This window comes from Cryptomeria japonica, chromosome 2 (assembly GCF_030272615.1).
Source record: "Cryptomeria japonica chromosome 2, Sugi_1.0, whole genome shotgun sequence".
Taxonomy (NCBI): Eukaryota; Viridiplantae; Streptophyta; class Pinopsida; order Cupressales; family Cupressaceae; genus Cryptomeria; species Cryptomeria japonica.
The window spans coordinates 658,416,741-658,443,309 of NC_081406.1; the positions used below are offsets into that span (position 1 = coordinate 658,416,741).

Here is a 26,569-nt window from a genome sequence, read left to right on the forward strand (position 1 = left end):
TTTCTGCTATAGTCAATCCTGCAAAATAGAGTCAGAAAATACTACAATTTACACTAAGGAATGATTATATAAGCAACTATAAAATAGACTCCTGTAGCAATATTTTAAACAGAAACATAAATTATGTTAATGGATAAAATAATCATGTAGGGTGTCTTGTTCAACAGTTCCCCCTACTCAATATTATCATGTAGGGTGCCTTAAATAACAGTTCCCCCTACTAATGTAGTCTTGTAGGGTGCCTTAACAGCGGTTCTCCCTAAACAAGCCATTTTATGAGGGTGCCTTAACACCGGTTCTCCCTAAACAAGCCATTTTATGAGGGTGCCTTAACAACGGTTCTCCCTCAGCCTGTGAGGGTGCATAACAACGGTTCTCCCTCTACAGACCATGTTCAGCAGTGTCAAAGATCAGACACATAAGCGCAGATTAATCAAACCGACAGGAGGGAGTTATCAATATTGAATCATGAATACAATGTATTAACATTACAAGTATATAGATATTATCGCCCAAAGAATATCATATATTGCATCTATATTCGACTATATGCAAGTCATAGAATTTCTTACAGATTCAATCGCTAGCTGAGTGTGTCCGTGGCAGGGTGCAGCTCCTCTAATTATTTTCCCCCGGGTGTGTAGGAACATGCTCTGATACCACTTTTAATGCCCTCTTGTTGGAATGCGTTCAATCTCCCATATATATATGACGGGAAGGTTGCTTTTTAGATATACATCTCTTCATAATGATACCTCAAGCAAATTGCTTCCTCCAAAATAATTGATTAGTTTAATATGGCAATGGCTTTATTAACTGATGTTTGTCGAGTAATCGATGGCCATATCATGCTCCTTACTCGTAAAATGGTGTTGACTTGTTCTAATATCGATTTTAATATTGACTAGAAGCACCTCCCGCAATATATATAGATCTCCTTCCACATAATCATTTACGCATAGTGGTCAACCTCACGTTAACACCAAATATGATAATTAGATCATGGGTAAGATATCAACCATGTCGGAGTGTCTCTTCAGTGTATTAATAAACATATCGGCTACCTCATGAATGAATGATCAGATCAAGGCATCTGGAAGATATTTATGATCTTAAGTTGATTGTTATTGTCTTATGCAGAGGCTCATGATGCCTTTGTTTCTGATATTCATATCATGATGGCCAATCTCCTTTGATGATCGATTCCATGTTCTTTCCGTCAGATGTGTGTGACTGTTGGTGAATTGTCCATCCTCTGCTATGCCCCCCAATTCGATGTGTTTGGACTTGCTCTTATACCTCCCAACTCGAAAGGACGACATCCCTTGGACTTGATGAGTCACATTGCTTCTTGATCAAACCCTTAAAAACAGCGATCAGTCTTTCCACTATAGTCGCAGTTGTTAGTAGATCTAATAATAGCTGCCTTCGTGCCTCTTCATAACCAATATCGATTAGTTCATCCTTCTTGTCTTAACTGACATTATTAACTGGTATTAGTAAGGTGGCTAGTTGGCTTGAAGACTCTTATCGACTACCTAACACTATATTCCTTGCCATTGCTTAGCCTTATACAAATCGTTGTTTACTAATTCTTACTGCTATCAAGACATATATCAATAGCTGTTAACACAATTGTTATTCCCAGCTATTTATCGTTGTTGTTATGAGTTTCTTTTTGCTTCCATGCTATCATTCCCTTCTTTATGTCACCGTATGTTGCCCCTCACCAGATGGTCTATGTATTATTTCTCAATTCTTCCCCCACAACACCATAGTTACAATTTATTTTTATTTGAATATTTCAAGAATATTATTAGTAATAAATATTAATTAAATAATATTATCTAATAAATAAATAAATTTCAAATAATCATTCGTTAATAATTATTATGTTCAATAATAATAATAAGTGTTTCGTTATGTTATATATAATGATCAAGGAGGGGACATGACAAAAACTCAGCAATCATGTAAAGCAGCTTCTATGAGCAGGTCACTAAAATGTATTATTGATGACATCGTAACATGAAATTGTTCCATAGAAGGCGAAAGAATCCAGCCCATAAGGGGGACTGTGGGGAGAGAGAGAGAGGGAGAGGGAGAGAGAACATCCGTTAAAAGTACAAAAAGGTGTTCTGGGAAACATATGTTTTCTAAATATTGTTTCAGAAAGCACACAGATGTGCCTAAGGGTTGTGTAAATCAGTGAAGCAATAGTCGTGAAAAAATCGTGACTGATCGTGATTAATCGGCAATCGTGAGTGGTGCCGATTTTTTCCCCCCAAAAATTGTGGAAAAATCTGTCAACGCTTTTCCACGATTTTTAGCAGTTGAATCGCGATTAAATCGCACGGTTAATCGTCCAAAAACACGCCAAAAAGTCAACACTCAAAAAACTATGGCGAAAACCCTAAATCTGCAAAATCCGGAAAGAAAAAGCTGCGAATACATTGTAGATCAGGTCGTGCGAGGGTTATAACTCATTTTCGTGGTCGAGAGGTATGAGGGTCGCTGCTTAGTAGAAATTTCAATGTTGTCTGAGCTGCGTGCCAACACAATTCTGCGATGGTCATGGCAGGAAAAAGTAGGGTTTGTGGGCATCCACGTTTTCTGCTATTCAAAAATCCTATAAAGTATGAAATTAATATTTAACACAATATAATTTTATTGTTTTACTTTGCACGATATTCAATACTATAATTTTATAATACATGTATTATTTTAGTTTACTATATACGCTGCCTAATTTGCACCATATTTAATAAAATATAATTTTATTTTGTTGTTTTTCTTTTTTTTAAATATTAACATTCAATAATTTAAAATTTTAATATTTTAGAATATTTAATTTAAAATTTTAATTATTAATATTAATAAATTTAAATATTTAAAATAAATTAAACAAAATTAATATTATTTATTTTAATAAATTTTTCTTTAATATTATTTATTTTAATAAATTTTTGGATATATTATTTATATGTTTTAAAAATCAAATTTATCGAAAAAATTAATTATTTGAATGGAAAAATTTTATCAGATGAAAATTTATTTATTTATTTAATAATTTATTTATAAATAAATATTTATTTAGGAAAATTATTTAAAATATATTTTTAAATGCAAAAAATAAAAATTCTATTTAATTTTATATTATGTTATTAAACCCTACAATCTAATTTAAAGCTATACAGTCTTGAACAAAATTAGAATATAAACTGATGTAAATTTAATTTTTTAATAAAAATTAAAATATATAAACATTTAAAATACTTAAATGTTATTTCTTATAAATATGTAATTAAATTAATTTTTTAAGTCTAAATTAATAAAATAAATAAATAAAGTAACTAAATATAAAAAATTATATATGTATAATCAATTACTACATATTGTTGACGATTTAATAATTAATACTTATTGAAAACTCAAAACCAGGCCCAATATTTTATATTTTGTAGTTTAAATGAATAAAGTAAATACGTAAAGCCACCAACCTACTAACTTCAGTCTCTATAGTTTCCAATCAAATTTTAATTTTAAAAAAAAAGACACATTGAATAATAATCTAAAATTAGGACTTTGGCAAACATTAGTACAACCGAAAAAATTGTTTGTGCAACACAAGCTCCAATTTGTTGAACGAGCTAGGACAAGCTCTCACCCAAGAGCTTCGTTATCATGGCCTCCTACCTCTGGCATGTCATTAGCTACAATTGATTTTTGGCACTTTGTACTTAGCCTATAGGTTGACTTTGTACAAAATCACAAACTATATTGGAATTGACATTTTGACAATTGTCACAATCTAGTTATTATTTTTGTTGTTGTATGTTTTGTGCAATATAATCGGCAATATGAATATAAACAACGAAACTCTATTTTCTACAATTTATGGGTTGAACTCTCTGTATTTTATCTGCTCTCAATATCTCTATGCTATGGAAATGCCCTTAAATATAAAAAAAAGTAGTTTTTGATTGTTTTTCTTCAAATTTTTACATTTTTTTTAAATCCGATTTTTTCCCGATTCTTTCAAAAAATCTTATACTTTTGGTTTGCCGATTAATTCCCCAAACGATTAATGCTTCTTTGGTGTAAATATTGGAAGTTCAGTTTGCTGTTATTGCAGTATGCTTTTAATTTGTCTGCTATATCTTCTATGGCTAAATGAAACTTTAATATTGAATATTTATCTGTTTTCTTGGAGCTCAGATAAACTATATTATGATATGAAATGCCCTATGAGTTTGTGTGTGATTTTTAAATTGATGTATCATGACTGTCATTTCTTGTTTCACAGTCAATTGTTGAAAATAATTGCAGATAATATTTCAATGATAATATTTTATTACTGCTTTCTGTGATGAATTATGAGTTTGTCAGCTTAAGGCTTTTGTAAAAAGGCAATTCTTTATTCTTGTGATTTAAGTCATTGTTGGATTCTTCTTTTCAACATATGCTAAGACTTCCAAGATTTTTGTCCTACATTCTGTTTTTCTATTTAAAGCAATTGATATTGACTTCTTAATGATCCTTTTGTCTTTCTGGTACCTCATAGACTGTTGCTCAATTCTCCATATTGTCTACTTCAAGGAGAAAATGAATGCTCTCTCTGTTGTTGAGGAAATGATTCCAAAGTCTTCTGTTGTTACAAATATGTCATTGATATTAGGTATTTAAATTTTAAACTGTTATGTATTTTCAAACCTTGTGTCTGGGAATCTGTTTACTGGATATTAGTGTTATGTTATAGAATTTCAAAGTGTCATATAAAATCAAGATTACAGAGGTCACCGTCATACAATTTAATGTACATTATTGCCTGATGACTGGTAATTGCAGGACTTTGTACAAGCTCAAGGTAGAAGATTGAAGTTACAAGTTGAGTTCCGAGGAAGCCTTAGTGGAATCATTTCTGAACTTGCTTCAGATTTCAGAAAAGGTCATTTGACACCTCGGTCTATCTTTGCAGCTGATCTTGTAACAGTTGGGGACTCCTGGCTAGAGATGGCCATTTGTGACAGAGTGATTGAACCAATAAAGAATGCTGATCAACAAGATTGGTTCATTCGTCTAGGTGATAGATGGAAGGTATCTCTTTGAGTCTTTATATCGTCATTTCAAATAGAATGAATACTCTGGAGAAATTAAATGGAATATAGTTCTTCCCTTAAAAGTTAGGAGCATTTTTTAAAGGCAAACTCAATTATATCTATAATCTGTTTTTTAGAAAGCTTTAGTTTCAAATTTCAAAGAAGAAAAAATCTCAATACACTGTTGCAGATAAAAAAACTTGTGACCTGTAATCGATATGCTATCTTACAGATATTATCTATGACATTTATTGCATCTGAATTAATTTAAGGGAATACCATGAAAATTATTTGCCTCTTTAGAATGATAAAGATCAACAGACTATAATTTACAACTTTCACAATACAACTGCTCTGGCCACGTGAATCACTAACATAAGCCATTGCATATACCATAAGGGGGCTCTTAGATTAAGGACTTCGTTTCTAAGATAGTGGAAATATGGCATCTATCTCCATTAATGAGGTTTAGACCCTGCTGCTACCATATAAATTGTCATCCACACAAATTCTTGACTAAATTACTTGTTGCACCCTTTCTATTATCATTTTTTTATTATAGATGCAACATTGTAGAATAATTACAGTGAAGGGGTCAAATTTTATAATCTGACCATCCCTAAGAGTACTTTCTATCCTCTTTTCATTTTTATTCATTTTTTGTATTAATTCCATCATCATTACTATGTTTTTCTTTCCTTTTACTTGCAACTTGTGTTCTCTTTGTAATCTCTACCTTTTTTGACTTGTTTTCACCCTATCCGCTGATCTTTTCATCATTTGCAGTAGTATTTTTTTATTTTACTATTATGATTACGATCATTATCATTATTATTACTATGTTAATTTATTATTATTTTTGCCCTCTTCTGCTTTCATCACTTCCCCCTTTATCAAGAATTTTCTTATATCTAAATTTTGTTATGTTGTTTCCGCTCCCCTTATTATCTCATGTTTTTTATTGAGCAATGTCAGCAATCCACCATCTTGTTTCTTCATCAGGATGATAGATCATGGAATGTGATCCGAAATATTGATTGCAAACTAAACTCACACAGATTTCTCCAGAAGTGTCTCACCGAGGATTGCCTTGAGTTATATTTGGTCATGATGGTTTATGGTTTGTTTTCTTGAAGAAAACATTAAGGTTTGGGAGATGCTATTGACAATTTTGCATGGATGGCATGGTGTTGGCCTTTCGCTTCACATTTTGTTTCTTTTGCAGCAAATGCACATTGAATTTTCCATCAGTTATTGCTGTTTTGTCCAGTATTTTGATTTCTTTGGATGACCAATTTTCAGTAATTTGCCTCATATATTTTGGTATGTTGTTGTGCCCTTGCAAGATATTGAGCATGTCAAATAATTTTTTTTCTACTTTTGGTATTTGATAGGAGTTAAATAGGATTCAAGGCATCCTTTGTGATTAGATTTCGGTTTCTATTCGATGCCCTAAGTGTTTTATTTTTGAGCATCAAAAAATGATACGTATCATATTTATGGATCACAAGAAATTTTAATTATTTTTTAAGATTATATCCATAAAAGGTATTCTTTTTTATATTGTCAAATATACATTCTTAAAATGAAAATGCAATAAGAGGAGCTAAACAGATTGACTAGCATGAATTATTGATTATCTTGGATGGATCAAATATTTTTTAATCTAGACAGTTTGCCATGATAGTAATAGTAAAAGATTTATTCTCCAAAATGACTTGTAATCTTTAAGTGATTTTGTGCTTCAACATAATTGCTTAGAACAAGTGTTTTGATAGATGTTCTATGGATAAGATTAAATTTATATGCAAATCCCTACCTTTATTCCATACCTTGAACTGTAGTTACCAATAGTTGGAGGTGTGTGTGGCATGGGGTCAAATTTTTAACATGTTTGGAACTTCCTTTCTTTGCATTCGTTATTGGTCAACCATCTTGGAATTTTTGTGTCTTCACTTAAAATTTAATAAGTTCTTGTTGGTAAATGCTAGTGACATTTCAATGAATTTATTAGTATATTGATCTGTGGTGCTTTCACGTATACTAATGATAACTTACTTTTATAGAGTTTGAAAGATTTTATGGCTGAGTGGAGCCATAAATTTTACCCTAATCTTTTATCATTGGAGGCTTAGATGGAGCCTTCTTTCAGGCATGGATGTAGCTTAGGGCTGTTTCATTTGCTAGGTTTGAAACCACTCTTGTGGTCAGGTATCTCTTTTACTAAAATATTGCATGTTCACTCCACTTGAACTTTTAATGTATCTGGATCCATCTGGGTACTCTATGCTAGATTTAGTGGCTTGACATTATTAGAAGGGAACAACTAATTTGTGATTAGTGCTCATCACTGAAAACCCTACATAAGCTGATTGGGATTTCAACTGCCAATCACATAAGCTTTATTGGATTTCTGTAATGGTGCGATTACGACATTCTACAACGCCGTTCTGTTGAGGGGTGTATTGGTGTGGTTAATTGACGTTTTATGCCATGTGTATCACAGAAAGTGGAGAAAGTAGTAGAACAAACTCCCCCCCATTATCAGACCTAAGAGTAATAATAGAACAACCAGACTCTTTTTCTACCAAGGCCTTAAATTTTTGAAATACAGGAAACACATCTGATTTCTGTCTAAGAAAGTACACCCACATCTTACGATTGTAATCATCAACAAAAAGTAAGAAATACCTGCACCCAGTAACAAAAGTGGTATTCATTGGACCACATACATCAGCGTGGACCAATTGTAGTACCTTAGATGCTCGCCATGAGTCACCATCCTTGAATGGTGTCCTGTGCTGCTTCCCAGCGTGACAAGATTCACAAACTCGCTGATTCTGAGTTTGAATTTCAGGTAGGCCATGTACTAAGTCTTCCCGAACAAGCTGAGAAAGATAGTGAATGTTCAGGTGACCATATCGTTGATGCCATAGACGGGTGATAGAGGAGGATTTTGCTGCAAGTCTGTAAAGACCATGATCGTCAATTCCAACAACAATTGTAGTGCGTGTCGCATGATCAATAATAGAACACTTATGTGCACTGAAGATGACATCAAGCTAAGGAGAATGCCACATAATCTAACTCACAGAGAGAAGGTTCAGTTCCATGCCAGGAACGTAGTACATATTGAGGAATATGAGATTCCTCCCACCAGACTGTATCTGAACGTTGCCCTTGCTAACAACTGTATACTCCTCACCTCCTCCAAAAATAACTAAATTAGTATAGGGAGTGAATTTTATAAACCAATCACGCCTATGAGTGAAATGCCGAGAAGCACTAGAATCATTGTACCAAGCAGAAGATTTCACATGGTTTGCAGGTCTTTTAGCCATGAAGGCATAAAAGGCAAACTCTTTCTGCTCTGTGAGCTCAGCGACATTGGCCTTAGGCTGAGACCCTCCCTGCTTTCATTGTTCAGAAGCTATCCGATTGCGACAATCCTTAATCAGATGGCCATATTTGTGACAATAATTGCATTGAACCTTTTTCTTTTTCAAGCCTTCCTGTGACTGACTAAAGCCCTTCTGCTAAGAGGACTGAGATGACTGAGATTTGCCTTTATCTTTGTGAAAGGATTTGGCTGCAAAGGCTTGCTCAGAGGAGGATGAAGTGGCACTGCTACCAAACTGTTGTTTCTAGCGATCCTGTTGCAGAAGTTTGGTGCATAACTTTGGAAATTTCAGATCAACATTCGTAGACGTAATATTGAGAGTCTCTATGAAGTGTTCATAGGATTTTGGTAGGCTTTTCAGGGTTATGACTACCATATCCTCTTCCTCCATTTTCCGACCAATAGCTTTGAGCTGATCTCGAATGTCCTTTACCTTTGTGAGATGCTCCTGTAAGGACATGCGTTCATCCATCATGATGGAGAACAACTGGTTCTTTAGAAAGAACGCTCGACTTTTGTCGGATGTCTCATGCAACTCCTTTAGACGCTTCCAAATTTCTGAGGCTGACTTGCCGGAAGGAATCTGAGGTAACTGGTCATCTGTGACAGAGAGCTTGAGAAGCATAACAGCCTCTCGATTCCGGTCATCAAACTTGTCTAGATCTGATCCGACTGTGGTAGGATGAGATTTTGTTCCCAAGACAAGATCAAGGCGACAATATTCAAAATAGTCAGCATGCGCTGCTTTCAGGTGTTATAATTCTTGCCATTAAATCACTGATTGCCTTCCAACATCAAGTTGGTCAATGACGCCATCTTGCACGTTTCCCAATGCACGGAAAACAAAAATCAGAGAAGAGGCAATAGCACGGAATACAAAGCACAAATCCCAATGCAGAAAACAGAGGCAGATACAGGTACAGACTTCAAAAAAATTATGAAGTACGGCTGACACAGATTTCAACAAAAAATTTCGACTGACACAGAAAAATCCGAAGAAAACCCAAAAAGAATTTGAAATTAGAATTGAAATCCACTGGCACGAAATTTGAGGCACGGAAAACGATGCATCCACAAAATTCTGAAAACAACCTAGTTGAGCTCTCGAAAAACCCACCAAGAATCTGCAATCAGAAAAAACATTCGACTTGATCTGAAGGGTAAAAACCCTAATAAAATATGCAGATTTCCGTCCAAAAATGGCAGAAAAAAAATTTGTAGGTGGAAAAAACGCATCACGCGCAGAGGATTAATGGCATCGCGGGACAAAGGTCTGGTTAAAAAGAAATCCACCATAGAAAACGCGAAGAACAGTAGAAAAAATCGCTTGGAAGAAAACCCTTTAGAAAAAAAAAAATTGAATTTCGAATTCTGAAAAAATCGCAGGGCCTAGATTTGTTTTTTCACTGATGAAAAATTTCATTCGAAAATTTTTAGAAAAAACAAATTTTTTCTTTCTACTCTGATACCATAATACAGATGCAAAAGCATATGGATTTCAAAGAATCGATGTCGTTCAATTAATCAAGGAGACAAAGCTCCTTTAAATAGAGTTACAAAGACGATGTTTCTAAAAGAAACAATCGTTAACTAGAGGCGAAATTAGAAACAACTTAAATGACCATTAATAACACAGAGAAAGATATTATTCTAATAGCTATTAGTCTTCATCCAACATAGTTTGTTGCTCGTTTATATAGAAGACCCTTAATCCTTACCTTAATTGCTGTATAATAGTTTTGAATATGTGCTTGAATGGGTATTGCATGAAAATGCATTGTAAAAGTTGGAGGCGGTTATATTAGAAAACATTTGAATACATGGTGAAATGCTAATGAGAAATTTGCTAAAAGCCTTAATTCAATGGGATTTTTGTATGTGTGAGAGCATTAACAAAGTTTAGATAATTTTGGATAAACTAACTTAAGAAGATTTGCTTAGTTTAATTGAAATCACTACTGTTATATGCTTCATGGAATCCTTAGAACTAGAGGATTTTGCTGTCTTGTCGAACTTCAATCATACACGCGTTTGTCTTCACTGTTGTCAGGGAATTTCTACTCTATGCATATATAGGAAATATTGTTTTTCTGCTAGATTCAAAGCATTTTGATTTTGTACATGCTAACTATGCTCCCATGCAGCTTGATCTATTATGCTGTATCATGAAAGGATATTAATCTCTTGTCAATTCGTCTCAAATAAGCTCAATTCCTCACATTACCTCCATAGTGAAAAGCTAAGAGTCACAAAAATTTACAAGTTGGATTCTTATGTGAGACCTTTCCTCTTACAAAGATACTTTTCAGCTCCTTGTTCAGATATATTAAAGTTTAGAGCAATGTACTTCTTAGATTTGAAGATGTAGATAGCAGTTCCTATGATGATAATTAGCTGCATATGTTGTCCTACGCTTTAAGTCAACGCGCATAAGAATTGCAACTCAAAGGAAATACATGTTAACTTCTTACTAATATCTTCTGCAGGCTTATTTACGCAGGAATCATGATGGTCAAATAGATCCCAAGGGAGAAATCTGGGGAGCTCCATATCGCTGGGGCTGCATGGTAGTGGCATACAGAAAAGATAAATTTGTGAAACACAATATACCTCCAATTAAGGTGAGTGGTTTAATCTAGCATTTTGAATGCAAAATGCCATATAGCAGCATAGCAGTACTCAGTATTTATTCAATTTTAAACTTTTGATCTCTTTGTTTCTTACTTTGTTAGTGTTAGCATTATCATCTAAAATAGCATTGATACAAATAGTATTTTTCTCACTTGCAAAACTCAATGGGTGTTTACAATTTACATCTCTTGAGCTTATGCAGATGCATAGGTTGACTGTAGAACTCTATTAGCAAAATACTGCTTTCGTTTACCAGAGTATACTGTGAAGCAAAATTAGAAGCTAGTAACTGATACTGAATTTCCATATATACTATCCAAGATATCTTGTCCCTTTAACTCTTTAAGGTTTGGTGTTATTCTCATATAAGGAGTCTTGTAGGACTGGGACGATCTGTGGAGGCCAGAGCTTGAGGGTAAAATTTCAATGGTGGATGCTCCCAGGGAGGTAGTTGGTGCAGTCTTAAAATTTCTGGGGAAATCCTATAATTCAAGTTTTGAATCTGATATTCGTGATGAGAGACAGGTAGTGAGGGCAACATTCAATATTTTACAAAAACAGGTGAAGGGTTTTTTCCTTTTGTGCTGTTAGTCCTGGTTGGAAAACATGTCAAAAGAAATGTGTCAAATTAATTTTAGGAAAAAATAGTATTAATTTTGTAACTACATTAGCTCAGAAAGTTGATACTCAATTTCTTATTGTTTTCTTTCATTTCGATATTTCATGCTTGATCACATTTAAACTTAACAAATTTTTTGACTTGAATCATGCAGGTTCGGTTATTTGATAGTGCACATTATCTGAGAGCTTTTGGAACTGGGGATGTTTGGGTTGCAGTAGGATGGAGTAGTGATGTGCTTCCAGCAGCTAAACGCATATCAAATGCTGTTGTGGTTGTCCCAAAGTCTGGTACCAGCTTATGGGCAGATATTTGGGTACTTAACTGTTACTTATCCTTATGCAACATACGCACATAGAGGCACATCTTACATGCCTTCATTTTCACCCATACACACATATACACATGCATGCACACAAGCAAACACACACACAAAAGAACACATATGCACACACACATGTAGAAGCGTGGATAAACACAAGCACTTATGTTCTCACCACATGCACTAATGTATGCACAAACACATGCAAGAAAAACAGCTGCATGTACCCTCTTGAACATACTTTCATTTGTAAAAGGTATGTTGGTGCTGCCTGTGATGCATATATCAGATCTTTGGCATTGATGTATTACTCCATTCAATTTGAACACATGAGAAATAAAAAAGGATCATTCAGTTTCTGGCTTGTGTCTTAGCATTTGTCATTGCTAAACTTAGTGCAAGAAGGTACTTCATATGGGCAGTTACAACTATGGCTCTTAATAAGCTCTGCATATGCTACAGACCTCTTCAAACCTTTTTGGCAAGGTTGTCTAATGAATTCCATGATAACCTACAAGGTTTTGGATGTCAAGGATAACCTGCAGGTTATTTATACTCATAGTTGAAAAACTCAGGCTCGGCAGGCCCAAATTTTTTAAAAACTATGGACTTGGCAAAACCTTGGCAAATTTATCATACATTTGAAAATACATAATTTTTAAAAAATATTCTTCAAAAACACATATTACTGATTTTCATTATATATAAATCAAAATTAGAGTATAATACATGTCATAGACCAAAAAACGAGTTACAACAGCTAAATACATATGAACTTCAAGTTTCAATATCAATAAAAAATATAAATTATAAATTTTATCTATGACTAAAGCTCAAAAAAGTCTGTTGCCATTGTGTGGGTGTTGTAGAAGTGGATGGCATGGCTGCAATATTCTCAATAGGTGCCTCATCCATTGTTATAGGATCAAGCTGTGTATGCAAGGGACCTGCACCTAATGGCTCACCAACATCACCTTTTACTTCTTTAGATGCCGTCACATTCACTTCCCATTCAGCTGCCTCCTCCACATTAGCTAACTCATCAGCAGTTAAGAATGGTTCCATGTTAACATCTTTAAGCTCAACAATCCCATTTGAATATGGATCAATGTTATCAAGGTCAAGTGCTTCATGTGTATCCTGCCCTTGTACCTTCTTTTCATGCAATTGAAGGCTGTACCACACATAGACAAGATAATTCAAGCATTTTTGAGCTAATCTATTGCACTTCTTTGTGTGAATGGCGTAAAATCACTCTAGTTCACTCACAATTAGAAGAACTCCAAGGCTGAGATAAAATCCAGATGGCAAGCTTTTGAAGATTAGGTGTTGTGGCACCACAATCTTCTGGCTACAAATTTGCAAGAATAACATTTTTCATTTATGAATTTGTAAGGGTTTTAGTAAACTTAAAAATTAAAGCAAATAGTAAACTAAGATTAAACATGTATGTTTTCTTTTACTTGGCTGCAGAATTGCTCTTCTATGAATGCAAAAATTTGAAGAAAATAATGCTCCCTTGGTTTTCTTATAACTCTGTATGTCATCAAGTATGAGGTCTTCAAGTTTCTCATCATCAACTAATTTCTCAATGCATGTGTTGAGGCCAAGGATAACCTTTGCATTTGCTTTGAAAGAAGGGGAAGAAAAAAACTTGGGGTTCAAATAGTGGACAACAACATGAATATGTTGGTGGAGTTGTTGGATCCACCTTTGATCAACAATGAGCCATATGGGTTTGTATTTGGTCTTATTCAACCCATACAAATGCTAAATCACCTCTTTGGCTTTATCCACGGTCTTGTATAGATACTGCACTGTGTTTTGTTTTTTATCCACCAATTGTAGAACCCTAACCAACAGTTTTGAGACCTTAATATCAAAATTTTACAAAATCAGCAAATTGTGACGTTAGGGAAAAAAAAAAAGAAATTGGAGTTTGAAAATTTACATTGATGATCTCCTCCACGACTTTGACAAATCTATTATGAAAAATGGTCTTTACAATTGTTTTATCTTCAACCTTCTTGTAATAAGGACTTTCTAATTAGCTTTTGCTCACAACATTCACTTAAGATTGGGTGTTGTAGCTAACATAATCTAGAAGGTGAGGAAATTAGTGACAAAGTGTGACTCTTGATTGCATGAGATCCTTGCCATCATTGTGCTCTTTCATAAGATTTAGGTTCCATGTGTGGGTGTACATGTGTTTCGTAATATTGCTTGCATCTTCAACCACATTCTTCACCCAACTTAGTTTCCTTATGTCCTCAAGTAGTAGGTCAAGACAATGGGTAGCGCAAGAGCTCCAAAACAAATTTGAGTGCCTCGCCTCTAGAAGTCTTCTTACTGCCACATATGTAGTTGCACTGTCGGTCACTATTTGAATGACATTTTCCACTCCCACTTCCATCATTACCTCGTCCAGCATGTTGCACAAGGTCTCTACATTTTTTTATTTTCTTGGAGGCATCAATGGATTTTAAAGAGACTTGCTGCCTCCTTGAAGTCACTAAAAAGTTGACAAGTTTCCTATTCTTGCCATCCATACACCCATAAGATAAAATGGTGCAATCTTTCTTTTCCCAAATTTTCTCATCTTTATACTAGTAAGAATGTGTTTTGGACCACATCTTGCAATAATGACCCACTGAACTAACAAGAACTTGGAGCCTTGAACCTCTTACCTGCTAAGATCAATGCATTGACTAACTGCACCCACTAAGGACTTGCAGCAAAATCTTAAATAAAGTTTGATTTCTACTTTGAAGGAATGGGAGTTTCTCACCAACAAATTGCATATCCATTCAACTAATAAACTTGAAATTATTTACCCAATGAATCAAATAACAGTTTGTATGATTGAGTAGACCACCTCAAAACAAAATACATATGTTTTGATCAGAAAATCAGATTTGACTCACTAATCTTGTATTAGGGTTATTCTCACGACAAAATCACATATCTGTTCAATAGCTGTTGCTGATCTGTTATTAGGGCTTTCCCTGTTTCAGCTATAGCTACAAACCTGGGCACAAAAAATAGGTTGTCCTTGACTCCTACAAAATGTTGTCACACTGTTATCTGCCCTTGCCAACATAGAGTGATGATTCAGGTCTGAAAAGGGGTGGTGTCCTGACTATTGCATTTGTGTGGCATCCTAATGATGCTGTTTCCCTTGCAGTTGTTCAAACCCTAGGTCTGCACTCTTCAGATCTGCCTATAATACACCTGTTGAAGACCTGGCAGCACTGTTTATAGGTGCTGATAATGATCTCTTGGGGCAATCATGTGCAGATTGGATAATTTAGTAGGTTGTTGGTCACTGTCAGCTGGTTCCACTCTTCTTGTTTTCAGATCTGGGGTGTTTGGCCTACAAAACCACTGTTGAAATCTGCCCAAAACTTTGCTATAAACCCTTAGAACTGCCCAACTGGGTGAAGTAGATGTCTGGCAGCCTACAGTGCCTTAAAAATCCTTCACAAGCTCCCAGTATGGTGATCAGCTTTTGTAATGGCCCTCAAAGTGGTGGCCATTTGTAGATTAGTATTTACCAAGGTTAAATTGCTGAAGGTAGGGTTTGAAGAGAACTTTAAATGAAAAAAATGATCAGAAAAGGCTAGGGTTTGCGTCCCAACCATAGCTGAACTACTCGCCACTCGACAAAACTCGCCAAGGCCTGAAAAAAAAACTCGGGAAAAACTTGGCAACTTAAAAAATTGCTTAAATTTAATTAGAAATGCATTTTTTTTGCAAAATTCAATGAGAAGATGCATCCCATGAGTCAATAAATGAGAACTCAAAAGAAACAAGCTGAGTCTAGATATATTTAAACGCAAAGTGAGTACAAATCGCATCTTCGTGAGGAATGCTGATGGCTGGAAGCAAAATAGTAAATAGTTTTTGTAGAACTAAAAGTAAATAAATCAATACAATTACATCTTCCTCTTCCCAACTCTAGTAAAAACTAAGGGAGAGGTAGAACTAGAGGGTCTAGTCCTAGATGTCTGTTGTGGGTGTGATTGTACCTCCTCGCTTGGTATGACTGGCTCAAGCTGTGGCTCATCCTCCATCCTAGATGTAGCTCTGCCTCTAGCTGCACCTGGCACTGGCAATGACTCCTCATCCTCTTCAATGTCATCTAGTGTGAAACCAAATCCACCCCCCTCATCCTCCGTAGCCTACCTCTCCAAATCATTGATGTCATCCTCTATAAACAATGGAGGCTACTCCTGTGATATCCAGTCACTGTAAGGATCTATATCATCCAAGTCGATTGGACCAGCCGGTGCTTCCTTATGCGCAATCGAAGATTATATTGCACAAAGACAAGTTCATTGAGGTGTTTTTGAGCTAACTTGCTCCTCTTCTTCGTGTCGATGGCCTCAAACAGGCTCCAATTGTGCTCACAACTGGATGAACTACAAGGTTAACATAAGATTTTGAGGGCAATTTTTTTGAGATTTGGGGTATTTCCACCTCGACTTTGCCACCAAGCATCGACAAATTAAAATTAGGTTGAGGGTAGCACCCCTCGCCGAGGTTTGAGGATGAGAAAGAGAGGGGTAGAGAGATAGGTCTAGATCTTGGGGGAGAGAAGAGAGAGTGAGATGGAGAGTGGTAGAGAGAGGGATAGAGGAAGAGTGATAGGGAGATAGATAGGTCTAAAATTTGGGGCAGATAAAGTGAGTGAGATAGAGAGAGTGAGAGAATGTTGATAGGAGCATACTGATTACTGAAATTTGACTAAGTCTGAAAAATTAAAAGATCTTCTAAAACCTACAATTTGCATTATAACTCCTAGAGATCTGAAACCACTCTCAAACATCCTGCCAATATATACATGAAATATAACTTAAAGTATAATTCTTATACTTAAATGTTATATTTCATGTATATATTTTGATGAAGAGAATGAAATTGACCTGAAAAAACAAAAATAGATAATTTTTTGACATGTTTGGGCCTCTTTTTTTAGTGTTGTCGAGTTTTTATAGAAACTCGCTGAGTTTTTGTGAAAAACTCGCTGAGTTTTTGTGAAAAACTCGCTGAGTTTTCGGCGAGTAAAAGTCGTAAAAACTCGCCTTGAAGAAAAACTCGTGAGTTTTTAACTACTCGCTGAGTAGTCCAACTATGGTCCCAACCTTGCAAAGCTACTGAGGTTTTTGTCTCAGCACACTCACTCAGGATTTCTCCCAAATTCTCACCAAATTGTCCATCCCTTTTTAGAAAACAAATATAATCGCTAGGGCCTAGAATAGGCCGACATGCACATTGAACTTAGTTTTTTTTCATTTTATTTTATTTATTTAAATATAGGTTGGCCCAAAACTGAGCCCTAAATTTAAATTTCAAATATTTTATTTTATTATTATTTTTTAAAAATATAGATTAAATTGGTGTTAAAAAACATATTTTTCTTTCTGCTGGCCAACCAATTAGAGATTTTAGAAATGGAATGTTCAATCTGGGTATGAATTGACTAGCATACTGAGAAACAATCTAAGATTCTTGCAGATCTGTTCTTTTTCTCAAGTTACTCTAAAGCTACTCTTGGAGTAACGTTTGAATAATCTGGCTAGTTGTCTAGTTCAAGATTTAGATAATACAATCAGGTGTGTCTGACCAAAATTGTAGTTCAAATTTGTAGGGTGGAGCATACATTTACCCATTTCATCTATAGTTTAACTTTTCTTCTCAACTAACCATTTCGATGAGATGTTTACAAAAAATATGCACTCACCTTTGATGCTAGCTTTGCATTCAAAAGTTCTAGAAGGCATTGGTCTTTAATTTTGTTCCATTACTGGTTTGAAGTATTCCAATTGATGTTTTATTTTTCAACAAAAAGCTTTAAAATCATGGAACTTCTCAAGCTCGTGCTTTAGACTTAAGGAAATAAACTCAAATGGATCTTGAAAACTCATTAAGAAAAGAGAGCATAAATTTTTAACAGGAAAAGAGAACATAAGAGATGCTTTATCCATCAGTCCCAATAGGTCACTATTCACAAGGTGAAAAGGTGCTTGTGCCCTTTAGTCATTTCCAATATTGAAGTTCTCCTTTTAGCATACGCAACAACAGAATCTTTGCATTCACAATACTTAGAAGAAATAGCGGCAAACCATGGACCTTGCCCAAATTGACTATCTACTGGATACTTTTATAATTAAGATGATCACATCTCTTATGCCATAATTTTCTGCCCTCATTAAGATGAGAAGCATAAGCACCGGAACTAGAAGGGAAAGAAAACTTGTCAGATTTGTGTGAATTGATATCAGGGCCCATAGAACAAGAAGCTACAATTGCAATTTGTTTTCTTAATATTGTTGGCCAAACATTTGTTATGACAAGATTTATCTCTTCCCTATTTGAGTTATGTGGTGCACTGAAATCAAATTCACAGCAAGAGTAGCCATATGATAAAAAAAATGATTATTGTCTACGTGATATTAGTTAGTTGCAGTCACGTCTAATGCATTTGAATTGCAATAGAGTGCACATCTAAAGAATGTATTAAGCATATTAAGTGGTCGTGAAATGATAATCCAGAAAATTTGAATGAACATCATAAACCCTAGAGAATAAATGACTTTAAATATTAAAACTGAATTACCTACTGTTAAAGCTATCCTTTAAGAAGTCTGTCCACTGGACTGCAAAGTACAAGTGTGTCTGCAAACATTGAATCAAAATAAACAACATAGACCAAACATTTTTGATTCTAGCCAGAAACACAAAGGCCATGTTATTGGAGACTGACGAAAGTGCCATGAGTTTTTGTCCAAGGTACTCATTGATGATGCTATGCTTGGTAGCCTTCGGAGTGCTAGACAAGTAATGGAGTTGCACCTTGAAGTCAATTGTTGTTGAGGGAGGATGTCGAGGCCTCTTTTGGGAGTTTTGGGTCCATTTTCCTTTTCCAAGGTCATATTCATCAATAAGTTTGGACAACTGCCTTTTGTTTTATGGGCTTTTTCAGTTTTTCTCTAAAAGTGCAGGCCTCATCACCTTCAAGCTGTCATAAACTCATCTCTTCAGCATGCTCTTCTCTCACAAGCTTAATATTGCAGTGCTTGAGCATGTTGTAGGTCCTCCTGATCTCAAATATATCTATCACCATGTCTTGTAACCTTTCATTAGCGTCTGCATAATGGCAAAAACATGAACATGGGGATGATGGCAAGGGATGGTGAGGTGGAAGATCTGCAATGCTGCATTCTTCATTGGTTGACATGTCTGTGTATGGCCTCTGAGAAGTTTAAACATTAGACAAAACCTTGTACAGACAGAATCTTAGTGGGCCTGAAAGGCTAGCCAGATTCAGTACAAGTCATGAGTCAGTTTTCTCATCTAGGTGCATTGTTATTACCCACACTAAATTTTTCTGCACGATTTTGTTAGCAAGCTTTTAAAATAATGATTCTGGTTTATGTGGTGGATGCACTAGAATCAAGAATTTACTCTCTTTGTGGCACCTTGAATAGTTAGACGGATAAAAGTACCAGAGTAGGCATTAGCTGATTACCCTTGCAAGAAATCTTGTTTTGATTGTTGAGGTCATTCCTCTTTGTGAACAGTGTTCTTATCATGACCAGGTTTTCCACAGTAGTTGCAATCACTCTTAATGACTTATTAGAGTCCGACAGATTAGAATCATAAGGTAGGGAATTCCTTTTTGGTAATCCCACTGACCTCTGTTGGGAGTGCTTGCTTTGGTTACATGTGCATGAGAACTAGAACCAAGCTTATTCAGATGGATTATTGTTAATAAGCTATGTTACCGGGTTCTTCTAAACCCCCCTTTGTACCTGTGTAAATACTTTTCTGGTTCTGATCCTTTACTGGTTCCCCACTGGGATCTCCTAGGATCCCTCCTGGGCACCCCGAGTTACTTGTGGGTCCTGTTGATGTGTTTTTTATGACACCTCAAACTCAGAATAAAATACTAAGTATCTTATCCTCTCTTGAACAAGGTAACCTTATATGCTAAATAATGTGATCAAGGCTATCCCAACGTTTCTTTTAGTCAGGTCTTGACATTGCAATGGATATACTCAGTTGTAATGATGTGATAATCAATTTTCTAACTTTGCTTAATTCTTCTGAAACTATCTCAATGTCGATCACATTTCACTTTACATTTGAGAATCCTCCTTGTTGAACATTTCTTGATCTTGTTATTCCTTCATTTGTTCGCCGTCTTCATGATATGAATCTTAATGTGTTCGATCTTCTTGTTGTAGTTGTAAAGTCATTCATGTTGTAATGTATTTCATCCCCATAGAGCAATCCTTTGCTCAAACTCTTCCTAGGTGGGATTTCACCCAGCTCATGTATTACTTGGCAGATTTCTAACTTGTTATGTAATACATGGCGGAGATATGAGGTAGCTGCGTATTACATGGTGAGATTTGCACCTATGCATGCATTCAAAGACAAGAATGCAAGGAAATCTTGGAGCTTGTGGCAGAGATATGATGTGTCCATGTAATGCAAAAGGGAAATTCACCTTTCCTTGCATTGTTGTCTTGCATTGATCATCTTCATTCCTCTTATGTCTTGAGTTCTTTGTAGTCTTGATGAAGTGTGGATCTTGATGTTGTCTTGAAAGGTTTTTCATCCTTTGGAATTCATGTGAAATCTTCTTCATGTTTGAGCTAGTCCTCTTCTTCACCTTTTGAAACTCGTTGCTTCCACTTTCTTGAACTTGAACACCTTGTCTTCTCCATATGGTTGAGTCCTCATTCCATGCTCCAAGCACTTCCTTGCACAAAACCTGAAAAAACCAAACAAATTTTACATTAAATACCATGGAACAAGTGAAATTACATTGTTATCTCACTAAGCAAGCATCCTTAAAACCCTCTAAGTCTGGAAATAACCATTAGAACCTTTGGAAATGCACCACCGAGTGTTAGAAAATTGCTCCCCTAGGTCTTTTCTCACTCCTTGACAACATTTTGCATCTTGACAAGTGTATTGACAATTGACATTTTTACCCTTCAATCCTAAGTCTTGACACTTAATCATGATTTCAGACTTGAAACAAGACCTCCTGACCTGATCCCACCTATTTGACTCGAAACTTATATTTGACTCGAAACTTACCCTATCTCCGACTGACAGGAATCATCCTTCTCACAAGCAAAGGACTAAAACTATGAAACTATTGCCAAGCTTGACAACTACCTAAAACACTAAGCTAGGAAAGCAAAAGAGGGGGTCCCCATTTGCAATGGGGCGATGTGTGAAAATGTCACAACAGGTCCTTCTATGAAGTTCCCATAGGGAACCCGAGGTTCCTAGGAGGGACCCTGGGCTGAACCTAATCGAACCTGCTCAATGGCTGCCCCAAAAAGATAAGAAAAAAGTTATTTTTTAAAAACAATTTAATAAACAAAAACTGCCCGCATACACAATTTTGCTCTTAGTGATAAAATTGTGAAAATGTCACGTGTCATGAAGGTTCATCACATAAGAAACTTGAATAAAATGAGGTGTTGATGAGGAATTGGGATCTAACTCATGAGTGTGTTGACTTGGACATTATTCTTGCACATCTTGCTAGAAAATATCTTTAGATGAGGCAGCTTGTATAGTACATGGCTAGCGAAAGTGGTATTGTAACTCATTGTGGTTCTTGTGAAATTGAGCCAAATGTTAGACTTTGATGCTTTTGATGAAGAGCAATATGAAGATTATTAAATATGGATTGAAGTTTCCATTGTGTATTGATATTTGACAAATCATTGAATAATGAATTTATGAGTATTTTCATTTTTTCAAATTAAGAGGTATTCAAATATTTTTTTTAATTGGCAATTATGAGTATCATTGTTTTATATTTATCTAATTTTAAATTCTTTAATACATATATGCATACACAACACATGTGTGCACGTGTGCATACAAATGTGTACAGACACATACACAGAGACAGACAGACACATTGACACAAACACACAGACGCACACACACATGCGTGCACGTGCACACATACACATGCACACAAGCACACGCACACGCACATGTGCACATACACATTCACACACACATTTGGACACACACACACACACACTTGGACATGGACACACACATATTCCCATACCTGTACCCAAGGAAATTCCAATACCCACAACCATACTGGAACTGGTAACTTAGTTAATAAGACTTGACATAGTTTTGAGTAAAGCTTTATTGAACTGCAATTTCAATTCCTTAAATTTTCATGGTTTTCTTTAATCTGGTCAAAATCAGTGGGTTATATTTTACTTATGACACAATTGATTTGGATAATGCAGTGTGATTGGCCTGAGTAAAAACTTTGTTTATGCTTCTAAGCTTCTATGAAGCCTTCCTCATCATGAATGTTATTTTAAAAGTTAAATTCTTTCGTCATAGCAAAAATCACTTAGGCTCTCATTCAACCTTCTTGATAATGTCGAAGAGGCTTTTGCAACAAGATAGAACATCTGTTTATTGCTTCCAAAAAAGTCAAGGCCCTTAAATGTGGAAGTGGGTGTGAGCCTACTCTTGACGGAAACAAAAAAATGTATTAATTGGTAGAATGACCAGAAATGAAAGCTACACCATAAAGCTCCCAAGGTAAAATTTGGTGGGTGAACTTAGAACAATTCAAAAGTGGTAATGAATCAAGCTTAGTATTAGCAGACAACTCAAAACTAATTAGAAATGCAAAATATACCTCAGTGCAAAATTTCAACTCAACCTAGAAAAGTCTAGTCTTGAGAACAGATGACAAGTTCCTCCTAAAACAATCTACAAATGCCTGATTAGAACCTGAAGAAGAAAAATTTGATGTATAGGCTGATGTTTGTTCTTTGGTAAAACTTTAGCTGAATGGAGAAGTTGATTCTGGCACAAAGTGGCCCGAAAAGGTCACACGGCAGCTGAACCTGAAATGTGTGTAGAACTACGAATTGATTTACATTTTATAAAATTCTTAAAATTCAGTGTCAAAAGGAGAGTAGCTATCTAATGACAAGCCCCAATTGCAGCTTCAAGCATGTAGTAAATTATATTTCTAAAGGAAAACTCCCTTTTCAGATAAGCTCACTCCAAGCTTAGAAGCCATAAATTCATGGCACTGATTGCAAGTAAGAAAAATGAAAGATAACTGAGATGGATGTGACACTAGTTACAATTAAGCACAAGTCATAAAAAAAGTGGAGATGGATACCACTAGTATCCATATAGCCAGATAATAATGCGCAAGTCCATGTTCCCCACAGTGAGGGCAACTGCTCAAAATATGAAGTGGTACGTAAGGTATGCACAAGTACATGTGCAGGAATCAATAAATATGTATTGTTACAAGTTGAATATTCCCCACATGGAGAGATGCTTATGCATGGACACCCACATGGACACGTACAAGCATACAAAGATGCAGAACATTTCCCATATGGGAAAAACACAAGATGATTTCTCCAGCAAAAATAAGATATAGGGAGCTACATGTTGGCTGCTAATGCACTACCTTTGTAAATATTATCACAAACAGTTTTCTTCTTTAAGTACATTTAGACTATAGGCCATTGATTTGTCTGATATTTACATATGCAAATTGCCAAAATATTTCGTATGTGTTGTATCCCAGTAAAATTACCTATGTTCCTTGTCTTGATTCCTGGAAGGTTAAAGAATCCTTCAAATCTTTTTTCTGTGGGGTTTAACTTATTGATAACCCTCATCACAGTAGAATGCTTTGCAGCTCTAGCATGATTTTGAATCATTGTTCTTGACATGGCCTTCTTGTGTTTCTTTTTGACAGGCAATACCAGCAACCTCTAGTATTGCTACCGATAAAGTTGGAGGACGTATACGGGGTCCATCGCCAATTATCAATCAGTGGTTTGATTTCTGCCTTCGGCCTGCAAGGGCTACGCCCTTTCAACAGAATGTCTTTCCTGGGTCTTCTCCATTGTTTTTAATCGACAAATCTGTTGATGTAAAAAATGAAGATGACCTTTTACCAAAAGGACCCACAAATGCGATGCAAACTGCAGTTGTAGAGAAAGGTGAATCAGAGTTTGATACAAATCTTGTTGCAGGCATGCCACCTGCCGACATTCTCCAGAAGTGTGAATTTTTAGAGCCCCTATCAGCAAAAGCAAAGTTGGATTATGAGTGGTTGTTGACTCAGAGACGAGAGGAGGAAGGACAAGGCTTGGCAAGTTCTTTTTGGCAGTACTTGAAAGGAATGCGAGGAAATTTTAAAAGTGCACCTCCACGCAACATTTGATGAGAATAAAGATTTGTAACTGTGTCAAAGACAGTCAATGGCCAGCATGTATATAAGGAGTTTACATATTTTTCTTTTTGATGGAGTTTTAAGGAGATCAAGTTTCTGAATTTGTTGTCATATTATCCAGCTCCATTCTGAATTTACATGGCCTAATCTGATTTTGTAAGAACAATTGAGCAGCTAGGCTTTTGGAAAATTACTCTCTTCTGATAGGTCTAGAAAGATTCATATAGTTTTTCTTTTCAAAAGAGCATTTCTTCTATTTGGTTGCCTTCTTTCCTCATTTGCGTGGGTGTATTTCATCTGAAGTTATTCTATATAATTTTGATTCCATATATAACTGATTGTGGAATTATTATAGGCTTCTACGAATGGAATATGTTTGAGTGAATGTAAATATTTATTTTTTAGAGCAGCAATCTGTGGGAAAAAAAACTGTGCATTACATTTTTTCAACTTTTCAGAGTACACTGTGATCCATCATAATTGCTGATTATTATCTCATTATCCTGATGATGGATCATGGAGTGTGATGCAAAACACTGATGGAAAAAGGAATGTTCACAGTTTTCCCCAAAAGCTCACTGTTCTATCTCATGGACTGCGAGAACCTCACGTTCATCAGTCATTTTTTGATTTTTCAATTGTTAGTCTGTAAATTTATTACTGACTTGAAGGAATTATGAAATAAGATGTTGGCTGTGTTTTAAATACTAAATTAACTCTTTTTTGGAATTATTTCCCTGACATATTCTTTGAATAACCCTTCTGTTCTCAAGGTGCTAGTTTTCTCGAATAGCAAAACAACCAAGGAAAGAAAATCAAGATTATTTTACTCCAAAACTAATTTCATTGAGAAATGAACGTAGAGATAGTGGTACTTGTCATTGTTACTGGGAGATGTGTTCCCTTCTCTTTATGTGAGTTCCATCCCCATAGTGTTTCTAGTGATCAGGGATGGCAAGGAAAGGTTCCTTGGCAATCCCTTGCCTTAAATAATTTGGGTTGCATCCCTGAAACAGGTTTTTACTGTGCCGTGTCCCTAGAATGGCCTAGAACTACTGAGACATCCTTTGATTGTCACAGGGATGACTTGATGTCCCCACATCTTTTTTTGTTCTATTTAATAAACAATCATAGTAGCATAAATTGCAATTTCTCGCAGCTTGGTCTGCTTATTGAATTTAACTTGGTAATGGACAATATAATTGTGATTACAATCACTAAATTATGACTTTTTGCAATTAACTCGTCAAAAATTACATATTCCCAATTTGTGGCAATATGTCTGCAAAATGCCAAAAAGTCATGATTTCTTGCCTGCTGCCTGATTTTTTATTTGAAAACCCGAACCATAACCCTTATTTTTCTCCAGTCTTTTAAAAACCCTGAACTTAACCCCAACTGTAACCCTTTTTTTCCATTTCTTGGAAACCCTAAACCTCACTCTATACCTCTTTTATATCAATCTTTATCTTTTGGTTTGCCTATTTATTCCCAATAATGATTATTACTACCATGAGTTACAAATTCATGAAGCACACCATAACAGCTTTCAGATCAATTTTATAGAATCAGATATTAGACAAGACATCTGCAAATGGCTTTATTTGTTCTCTTTAAAGAACATCCATGACATACACCACCTTAAGAATGTATGGCAAAATGAAAAATGGGAAACACAAGAGATCTCTTAATGGTCAATAAGATATGAACATACAAATTCAGCCATGAAAGGTACATCAGTTGGAAAAACTGCCCAAACATAACATGTGCAACCACCAATCATAATTTAAAAATGGAGGTGTTAAAATTTCCTTAAAATCTAGTTTTAGTATTGAGATTATGGTGACGTATGTCTTATTTGTGTTTGTTTATTAAGGCCATAATAAAATGTCTTAATTCTTGCCTACAATAATAATCACCGATACTTAATCAATCCAATTCCATCATTATTATCTTGTGGGGTATATCTTGTTGTAGTTTATTGCTCTGCTATACTTCAATCAAAACACATCTGGACATTGTATCATGAATTTGCTGCATTATGTGAATTTCTGAACTTGAATCTTTATGTCATGCACAGCTAGACTTGTGTTTGTGTGTATGTGTGCCATGAAAATGATGTTCACTAAAAGAGCTCAAATAACTGGACTCTGTAAGGTGTCAAATCATTCTAGAGAGCTTGGAGTGCCACCGGTTCACACAGCAGTTATTTGATCTT

The 26,569-nt window shown here is 35.4% G+C and overlaps 1 protein-coding gene across 2 annotated transcripts in view; it reads left to right on the top strand.

Moving 5' to 3' along the window:
- LOC131034065 (uncharacterized) overlaps positions 1–24,615 on the top strand; it is an 87,009-nt gene extending 62,394 nt beyond the window's left edge. For both annotated transcript variants that reach the window (XM_057965416.2, XM_057965417.2), the window contains exons 3-7: positions 4,849–5,097; positions 10,986–11,120; positions 11,512–11,691; positions 11,904–12,065; positions 23,872–24,615. In XM_057965416.2, coding sequence (XP_057821399.2) covers positions 4,849–5,097; positions 10,986–11,120; positions 11,512–11,691; positions 11,904–12,065; positions 23,872–24,342 — 1,197 coding nt within the window. In that variant the 3' untranslated portion in view covers positions 24,343–24,615. The remainder of the gene's footprint in view (positions 1–4,848; positions 5,098–10,985; positions 11,121–11,511; positions 11,692–11,903; positions 12,066–23,871) is intronic.
- Positions 24,616–26,569: the final 1,954 nt, after the last annotated feature.